The following is a 9,419-nucleotide window of genomic DNA, read 5'->3' on the forward strand; positions in this document are numbered from 1 at the left end:
AAATACTGTATGACTCTACTTCTATTGGGGCACCTAAAGAAATCAAATTCGTAGAGATGGAAAATGGAATGGTGGCTTTCAGGAGCTCAGAGGAGGAGATAATGGGCAGTTATTGTTTAATAGGTAACAGAGTTTCCAATATGACGAGATGAAAAAAGTTCTATGGACGATGCTGATCTGATGGTCACACAATGAGGTGAATGTATTTAATACCACCACTGAACTATATACTTAAATGATTACGATGGTAAATTTCGTTATGTAATTTTACTATAATTTTACTACAATTTAAGTAATTGCAATTGTTTTCCAATTTAAGAAATAACTTTTTACTACAATTAAGAAATACAATTTACTACAATTTAGGAAATAACCTGTGAAAATCCCTAGTTCAGTGACAAGTACACAGTTGGTGCTCAACAAATGTCAATTCCTTTCTTACCACTCACTGGTGTGATACCTGCCTTTGGGTCATGCAGTATAAATCCCTCACCCCTTGATGTTAAAAGAATATCAACGCTCTCCTGAAAAGGACTGGTTTCTGGAAGTAGGAAGCACAGGATGGCACTTTAGGAAGAGCTCCAGGCACTCTTGTCGCCATCCAGACCTCCTTAGGAGCAGCTCCCACACGTAGGCACAGCATAGGGCTGTGGAGTGATGGTGACCAGCGTCAAAGAAGGCAGCACGAATCCTCCATCTAGTAGGTGCTGAGGACCTGGGAGGGAGCGCTCAGCAAGGCTGAAATGCTGAAGAGCTTTCGCTTAGTGTCTGCCCGAGGCGTCTGAGCCTCCTCCACCCACTGCCCCTTAGCTCCGCCCTGCGCATCACCCTCTCCTCCCAAGCTCCTCCCACTCCCTGCCCCTCGGCCCGCCTCCCTTTCAGACTTGCCTCTGAAGGAAAATCGAAAGTGAAATAGGGAACTTGCCGCCAGCTGCGGACTCGCCTGAAAAGGTGAGTGACTTGCCCAAACCCAAGCGCCCAGCCCTGGCTGGGGGACATCTCCCCCTTGCCCCGGATCTGAGGGTCCCCTTCTATCCAGGTCTCATCCCTAGAGCCTGGGGTCCCTGTTCTCCCTTCTCCGCAGAGGGACTGGTCTCGATCAGCCCAAGCCCAGCGGTTCCTCCCGGGCTGACAGCCTGCCTGGGAGGGGGCCTGGCTGTGTACGTGACTTCCAAGTTACAAGAAAGGGAGAAGGGCCGAGGGCCGCCTTACTGCTGCTGCCGCCTGGGCAGGGAGAACGGGGCAGCAACCTAGCCTGGAGCGTGGTCTAGGGCAGCCCAGCGTGGGTAGGTCCGCAGTCCTGGAGACCCTCCTCTCCACAGTTCCCCTCTGGGAGTGAGAGGGGCAGGGTGGTAGATAGGTCTGGGTCTGTGCCCCAGAGGCAATGAGGACAGTTACCAGGTTCCGGAAGCTGAGAGGAGAGTCCGGGAAGCGCTCTACCACGTGGGTGGGTGGGTGTGAACACGTACATACACATACAAGCACATACGTGTATACGTACTACACGTATATGTACACACTTGTAAACATATTCTTATGTATGCAGTCCTGTAACCTGTGCACAACGCCTGCCATTATCGCGCAGACTAACGAAGACGTACGCAAAGTACGCAGCACCTCCTGTAGCGCATGGAGAGTGCGTGGTAAAAGGCCGCACCTGTTACCACGAGCTGCTTGGCAGTGCCCTGGCACCCGACATGGGAGAAGACGCACAGGAAAAGCCCAGGGGCCGAGGGTTTAAGTAGCGGTGGACCTGATAAAGATGGAGTTGCACACAGCTATATCTCTGAAGTTCCCCAAAACAATCTTGCTCTCTTTTGGAGACCGTGTTTCCCCGCTGTCTGGCTGGATCAGTGGAGGAGACTAGGGAGGAGAAGCTCTTGTTGCTCACGTTAACGTTCTCATCTTATTTTCACACCCTCCACCTCACTCTTCCTCAGGGTTTCCTTGGGATTGCTTTTTTTTTTTTTTTTCCTCACACAACCCTTCTCATCTTCTCTTTTCCTTTTCTCCCCTCCTACTAGGCTTCCGCAGGCTCTCCACAGGGCTGCCTCATAGGAACGTTACCGCAATGGCCTCAGCAGCGCGCCTGGCGATGATGTGGGAGGAGGTCACTTGCCCTATCTGCCTGGATCCTGTCGTGGAGCCTGTGAGCATTGAATGTGGCCACAGCTTCTGCCACGACTGCATCTCTCAGGTCGGAAAAGATGGGGGCGGCGTCTGCCCTGTGTGTCAGCACATCTTCTTGCTCCAGAACGTCAGGCCCAACTGGCCGCTGGCCAACATGGTGGACAACCTTAAACAAATTGACCAGAGTGCCAAGGAGGGCATGCAGCGGGAGCGGTGCGAGGTGCACGGAGAGAAACTGCACCTGTTCTGCGAGGAAGACGGGAAGATCCTTTGCTGGGTGTGTTCCCAGTCCCAGAACCACCGTAACCACCACATGGTCCCTATTGAGGAGGCTGCTCAGGAGTACAAGGTGAGGCCTCAGCACAGAGGCGAAAGCATGTAGAAGGAGAGGCATCCTGGTGGGTGCTTTGTTCCCCAGAGCCGGGGAGGTAGAGTCACCTGTGGAGTTGAGGGGTTGGGGAAAGGAAGGGTGCCTCCCACCTTCCGTGTCTAACTTAAGCCAAGAACTGCAAACTTGGTACAACTTTCTCATTTCCCAGGAGCAGGGAATACACTGAGGAAATGCTACAAGAATCACATTTCCTTGTCTCCTGATTAATTAGGAATGAGCATGCCCCCTACCAACAGTGTAGCTCTATGTTGTAAGAAACATTAGGCTTTTTCCAAAGTCTTCCCATCCACAGAATTTCCACCCCAGTCAGACTGTAGTCTCCCCTCTTTCTCAGCACTCAGTCTTTTCAAAGAACCAGCATGGTTTTCTCCTTCCTTATGCCACCCCACCCCACCCCACCCCACCCCACTTCTTGGTCTGATTGGGCACTAACCTATCGTTCTCTACAGGAGAAGCTCCAGGTGGCATTAGGGAACCTGAGAAAAGGACAACGGTTGGCGGAGGAGTTGGAAGTGGATATTGCAATGAAGAGAGCAGCCTGGAAGGCAAGAATCATGTCCTAAAAGGAATCTCAGATCAGAAGCCAGGGCAGAATCCAGCGTCCCAGACTCAAGCTGTAACCATAGCTATGCCCATCTGAGGAGTGATAGTCAGTATATCTCACTCTTCAAGAACCAGCTATCCTCTAGGCCTCCTGACAGAGAGGAATAAAAAGGAGAGAGCTCCCAATCAGATAGAAAAATCAAGAGTCTTAGGAAAAAGTGCTGAGAGGAACAAGCCATACCCTAAAGCTCCTGCTCCCTGAACCCAGTCTTAGGAAATGACAGAATCACTGCCTCAGCGTCTGGGACAGAGGTCTCCCAGGAGAGATGCCCGATGGCCAGGCCTGTCAGTAAATGACAAGGGCTGTGAGGAACAGACTTCAGGGAATGACCAAGACCAAATGTAGAAAAACCAATCTGACCAGGTGGTTGCTTAACCATATCCAGATCACTCGTCCAAAGTAGAATGGAGACCTAAAGTTTGTTCTATACCCATAACTTGGAGGTAGGGTAGTCAGGGATTAGAAGAGTGGAGGGAACTCATGGCCTGTTGAGCCCAGAAAAGGAAGATTTGGGATCAGAGAAGGATGAGTCAGGCTTTGGTGGCAAAAGGAGTCATCCTGTGTCATCAGGTGACCTTCCAGTCACCAGCAGGAGAGGACAAGCGAGGTTATCCCAAAGACTCCCTTTCCTCAGGACTTCAGAGCAGTGTTGTGAGCCTGTCTTTGTGAGGTTGTTGGGGGTAGGGATGGATGTGACTGTCTCAGGAACTCCCTGAGAAATGCAGACACGGAGGCACATTTGGGTACTGAGTGGGTTTTGAAAGTCTGCTACCCTACATATGCAACTGTAGGACAGCTACAGTGTGCCGCCCCCCAAATAATCCCATTCCCCTCTGAGCCCAGAAGCCTCACTCACTTATCTCCCCAGAAAAATTCTGTGTGTGTGTGTGTGTGTGTGTGTGTGTGTGTGTGTGTGTTTGCTCTCAGATCCAGAGTCTGGTGAATCTACAGGGAATAGAAACCGATAGGAGTACCTTCATTCCTGAAGCTTAGGAGATTTTGATAAAAACCTCTCTCTTTCCATTTACACCAAAGAGTCAGGTTGAGACACACAAACTGAGGATTCACACAGAGTTTGTGCAGCAGCAGAACTTCCTGGCTGCAGAGGAACAAAGACAGCTACAGAAGCTAGAGATGGAGGAGAAGGAGCAGCTGAGAATCCTGGGCGAGAGGGAGGCCACACTGGCCCAGAAGAGCCAGGCCCTGCAGGAGCTGGTCGTGGAGCTGGAGAAGAGGAGCAGGGGCTCAGCCCTGGAGCTGCTGCAGGTGAGCCATCCCCCTCCCTGAGGTTCAAGGAACAACTGAAAAAAGGCTAAACCCGGTCCCTGGAATATTCCCAAACTGGAATTCAGACCCATGCTTGGTTTGCGCTCAAGTCATGGGAAAGGTGCAGAGTTAGGAGGAAATATTCCATACAGCAATTCAAAGAACCAGCCATCCCAGGTAAGTGCCTGCTCTGACACCTTCCAGGTTCATGACCTTGAGAAAGTTCCATAACTTTTCTGAGTATCAGGTTTCTCCTATGTTAAATGTATACTATAAGGTTACATATCTCAAGGGATTTTTGTGAGGATTAAATGAGAGAAACCACAAAAGCTTTTACGTGAGCATTTGACCGTGAGCAGGTTTTCATAAATGTAACTAAAAACAGGCCCTGGAAATTAAGAGACAGTGGCCCATCCCCAGCCCTGCCACCACTTCGTTCCATAATTCTAGGTTAAGTCCTTTCCTTTTCCTAGACCTAATGTCTCCATCTGTGGAACAAGGGGAGGGAGTGGACTGAATAACAAGGATCCCCCAGTGTTAGTCATAAATGCACCCTCTTCCCACTTTCTGCTGCTTCTGTGAACTACCCAAACCTGTTGGCATATGTTTGTTCTTTACATCTCACTCTTTCACCTGAAGAAATTTAACTTAACAGGAAATTTGTCCTAAGCGATAGGAGCCAAGAAATCCTGCGTTGATAGGTTACTGATTTTTTTCTAATTTTGTAACCACTGCCAATTCTTAAATGGCACATAGTATCTGCCTCTGTGTACTCAGGCTGTCACAGCAATACAGTGAGTTGGATACCGTTATCCCCATTTCATAGATGAGAAAACAGAGGGGCAGAGATGTTGAGAAACTTAGACACTACAACTAAATAACTTGACCAAGTTCACCCAAATAGTAAGTGGCAGAGCTGAAATTAAAATGAGCACATAACTATTTTTTAAACACTCATTGATGTGTGTGCTACTTAAAATCCTCTCGCATCCCTTAATGTGTTTGCCTCGTTTGGGGAAACTATTGACTAGCGGGTCTCTAAAGTCCCCTCTGCTCTAACCTTATACAGTTTTTCTCTTCCCAAACTTGCCAGTGTCTCTGTCAGATGTGGTCATGAAGCCATTTTTTTTATTTGTTTAGTTTGGTTTGTGCAAAAAAGGCTTCCTGGATTGGCTTGACTTGGTAGGCCCTCTTATTGTCTAAATCTTGCTTCTGCCCAACACTGAGCCACACTTTCTAATGCACTTTTGACTGGGCCTAGGAGTGTGCCAATTCCTGGGTAAGGGTTCCTAAGCCCTGCAACAGCATATTCTCAAGTGATTTGATTTCACATACATATGAGAAGGCAGCATTAACTCCAACATAAGACAGAGCCTTTCCTTCCCCCAAATGCAAGCCTGCAAATGAGATAGAGCAGTTTCTGTGCATCCTGACTTGGCCATTCTTTCCCTGTGACTGCCTCTGGGACTCAGCCAGGCTGGGCTACTTGTTCCTTTCTACTCTTCTTCCAGGAATTGGGGCTTTCTAATTTGTCCTCTGAATCAGAGTCCTTAAACTGGTCATCCTTCTCTTAGCTATAGGTCACACCCACGGTGGTTACCCTGGTTACCCCACAAGCATCCACACCCCTTCTGCTTCAAGCTGGTCAGAAATGTCTTTCAGGCATTGGCCCCAGAGGAATGGAGTAAAGCAGTGTCCTGTGGGTCTTGGGGACTGGGGGGCATCACCTAACCCACAGAAATGAGGTCTAATGGTAAACCAGTGATTCCAGAATTTACACACTCTCTTTTCTCCTCAGGAGGTGAAAAGTGTCCTGGGAAGGTAAGGAGTTTTCTTTGTAAGAGGAAGGGGCAGGGGGGTGCCTGGGTGGCTCAGTGGGTTAAGTGTCCAGCTTTGGCTCAGGTCATGATCTTGTGGTTTGTGGGTTCGAGCCCCACATTGGGCTCTGTGCTGACAGCTCAGAGCCTGGAACCCACTTTGAATTCTCTATCTCCCTCTCTCTCTGCCCCTCCCCCACTCACACTCTCTCTCACCCTTTCAAAAATAAACATTAAAAAAAAGGAGGAGGTGGCAGGAAGCACATATACCTGTGGAAAAGGTTTTTGAGTTAGAAAAACATGTACTCATTTTCCCCCCATTCTCATCCCTATTCTCAAATACCCAAACCTCCGTAAAATATTTTCTGTTGTGAAGCTAATTAACAGACATCTTGGTGAGCTGCCAAAAGTAATTATACTATATCATCCTTACAAAGTGAAGCCCCAACCAACAGGGAAATTTCTATTAAGTTCTGAGTCTACAGCCAGTTATGAATCTCCTAGAAAGAGCCAGAGAGTAAGACCCATGATATGGGGAGACACCTTGAGGTTCCTTACAGAAGTGATTCCATCTGTATTAGATGCCTTGTGATAAAATGAAACAGTGTAAAACAGTGAGTGCCTGCTGACCTCAGGCTTGGAGAGGAGATATAAACTATCCATAGCTGCAGGGGCCCGTGTAACCAGTAAGGCCTAGAAAGGAACTAAATCCTACCTCCTTTTGCCTCCCACCCCCACCCCCAGGGATCCCAGCAAAGGAGGTTTTTGTAAATTTGCATTGAGTTAAATTTTCATCCACAAGGGAGGTTATAGTGTCAGGGTTCAGGAGGGTGAGGTGGGAGTTGGGGACAGGGTCTGTAACTCTGTTTGCCTCAGGAGTGAGTGTTGGAACCTGAAGAATCTGGACATCACCCCTCCAGACCTGAGGAGTGTGTGCCTCGTGCCAGGGCTGAAAAGGATGCTGAGGACTTACGGAGGTGAGGCGACCACCAAGAGACTGGGACTGGGGAACAGAAGTGGGTGATGAGGAAGCAGAGTCCCAGAGTCAGGGAGAGAGAGCAGGTCAGGGTAGGTGAGGCAGGGACAGGTAGAGAAGGTGGTTCCCTCAAAGGTCAGGCCTGGCTGGGAGTCATTTCCTTCCACAGTGAGGCTCACAGATACCTCCTTATCCACAGCCCCTCATCCTCATCCCCAACCAGAGACACCAGGTTCCTCATTCCCCACACTCTCCCAGCCTGACTCTGGTCCCCTCTCTGCAGTACACATCACTCTGGATCCATACACAGCCAATCCGTGGCTCATCCTGTCAGAGGATCGGAGACAAGTGAGGCTTGGAGGCAGCCGGCAGGAAGTGCCTGAAAATGAGGGCAGATTTGACACTTATCCCATGGTCCTGGGTGCCCAGTTCTTTGACTCTGGAAAGGTTTACTGGGAGGTAGATGTGACAGGAAAGGAGGCCTGGGACCTGGGTGTTTGTAGAGACTCTGTGCGGAGGAAAGGGCATTTTTTGCTCAGCCCCCAAAATGGCTTCTGGACAATTTGGCTGTGGAACAAACAAAAATATGAGGCTGGCACCAGCCCCCAGACTCCCCTCCACCTTCGGGTGCCTCCATGCCAAGTTGGGATCTTCCTTGACTATGAGGCCAGCACTGTCTCCTTCTACAACATCACTGACCACGGCTCCCTCATCTACACTTTCTCCGAATGTGCCTTCGCTGGACCTCTGCGGCCCTTCTTCAGTACTGGTTTTAATGATGAAGGAAGTAACTCAGCCCCTCTTGTCCTCCGTCCATTGGGGGTGGGTTGGTAGGGATCCTCTGACCACTGGTAGCACCCCCTCTGTGGGTGCCCTTCTCAGCCACTGACCCTGCCTCATCTCCGCATGAACTCTGAACCACTTTGTCTCTGCAGACCTGTCAGGACACCAGCAAGCAGACTTTGGCAGGGACTTCACTGAAAATTTATGTCAGATGACCTTCACCATCAGCGTCCCTCCCTAGATTGCTTTATAATTCCCTCTATGAAACAAACTAATTGGCCCAAATCTTCTGGATCAACCAAAACATGTTTCTGCCTTCTTTATGTGACTCAAGTCTCATTTTCTCCTCTCCATCACTAGGCCTTTAGTCAGATCTCGGTTATTTACCTTTGCAGAGTTTGTAAAGGGGCTTCCTTTGTACGTGGGGCCTCAATCTAACCCATTCGATCCTTGTTCTCATATACATCTAGGATTATTGTTCCAATGTACACACATATAAGTGGCTCCACACCACCTATAGAAAAACAGCCATACTTTGAAAATAAAGGCTGAATGATCCAGACCTTAGACTTCCACGTTACGTATCCAGCCTGCTGTACTCCCCATCCCTGCCATGCTCTCCCAACCACATCTTGTTGATACTGGAGTTGGTTAAGGGGTGCATCAATCTAAATCGAAGGGGTAATGGTTTTTTGATAGGTCAGCTTGGCTAGGCTATAAGCCATCAGGTTTTCAATCACTAATCTAGATATTGCTATGAAGGTATTTTGTAGGTGTTATTAAAAGTCCATAATCATTTGACTTTAACGGAGATTGTCCTGGATAAATTGGGTGGGTCTAATCCAATCAAGTGAAAGACCTTAAAAGCAGAACTGAAGCTTCACTGAAGATAATCCATCTATAAGTAGCAGCTTCAGCTCATGCCAGAGTTCCAGCCTGCCCCTCCTAATGGCCTGCCCTGCAGATTTAGGTCCTCCCTTGCCAGCCCCCACAATTGTATAAATGCAATAAGTCTCTGCATGTCTCCTACTAGTTCTGCTTCTTTGGTTGAACCTGATTGATGTGAAGGCCAGGACTCAGGTAATGGCATCACCTGGTGACAGCAAACACTTTCTTGAATTTAAGCTCTTAAGGTTGGAATGAAGCTCTACACCCAAGCAATAGCAGACTGTGAGAGAACCACTATTCTTCAAGCAACCTGATTCTTTGTCTAAAATAGAATCTCAGGGGGAGGCGGGGAAGATGACAGGGTAGGAAGACCCTAAGCTCACTTCATCCCATGAATACAACTAGATAACATTCACATCAGCATAAATAACCCAGAAAATGACCCAAAGCCTGGCACAAAAAACTCCACAACTAAAGGCAGAGAAGAGGCCACACTGAAGAGGGTCGAAAGGGTGGAGATCAGTCGGGAGATAAACAGATGGAAAGCTGGGCCCTCCACAGGAA

At 48.8% G+C, this 9,419-nt stretch overlaps 1 protein-coding gene across 2 annotated transcripts; it reads left to right on the forward strand.

Moving 5' to 3' along the window:
* Nucleotides 1–808: 808 nt before the first annotated feature.
* Nucleotides 809–8,288, forward strand: TRIM21 (tripartite motif containing 21). Of its 2 annotated transcripts, none has more exons than XM_053203616.1 (7): nucleotides 809–951; nucleotides 2,025–2,479; nucleotides 2,971–3,066; nucleotides 4,161–4,391; nucleotides 6,190–6,212; nucleotides 7,085–7,185; nucleotides 7,384–8,288. In XM_053203616.1, exons 2-7 carry the CDS (start codon nucleotides 2,072–2,074, stop codon nucleotides 8,016–8,018), a joined length of 1,494 nt encoding a protein of 497 aa, XP_053059591.1. In that variant the 5' UTR covers nucleotides 809–951; nucleotides 2,025–2,071; the 3' UTR covers nucleotides 8,019–8,288. The 2 variants fall into 2 exon arrangements, with proteins under 2 accessions (XP_053059591.1, XP_014917573.1); XM_015062087.3 differs by having other exon boundaries at nucleotides 7,468–8,288.
* Nucleotides 8,289–9,419: the final 1,131 nt, after the last annotated feature.

The sequence above is a fragment of the Acinonyx jubatus genome, chromosome D1 (genome assembly GCF_027475565.1).
Source record: "Acinonyx jubatus isolate Ajub_Pintada_27869175 chromosome D1, VMU_Ajub_asm_v1.0, whole genome shotgun sequence".
NCBI classification, from domain to species: Eukaryota; Metazoa; Chordata; class Mammalia; order Carnivora; family Felidae; genus Acinonyx; species Acinonyx jubatus.

What these genes read in the sequence shown, in the direction of transcription:
- TRIM21 (XM_053203616.1), top strand. Translation starts at nt 2,072, where the DNA reads ATGGCCTCAGCAGCGCGCCTGGCGATGATGTGGGAGGAGGTCACTTGC. An exon ending in TGAAGAGAGCAGCCTGGAAG is followed by an intron (nt 3,067 to 4,160) that starts GCAAGAATCATG and finishes TTTACACCAAAG; the next exon opens with AGTCAGGTTGAGACACACAA. An exon ending in GATGCTGAGGACTTACGGAG is followed by an intron (nt 7,186 to 7,383) that starts GTGAGGCGACCA and finishes CCTTATCCACAG; the next exon opens with CCCCTCATCCTCATCCCCAA.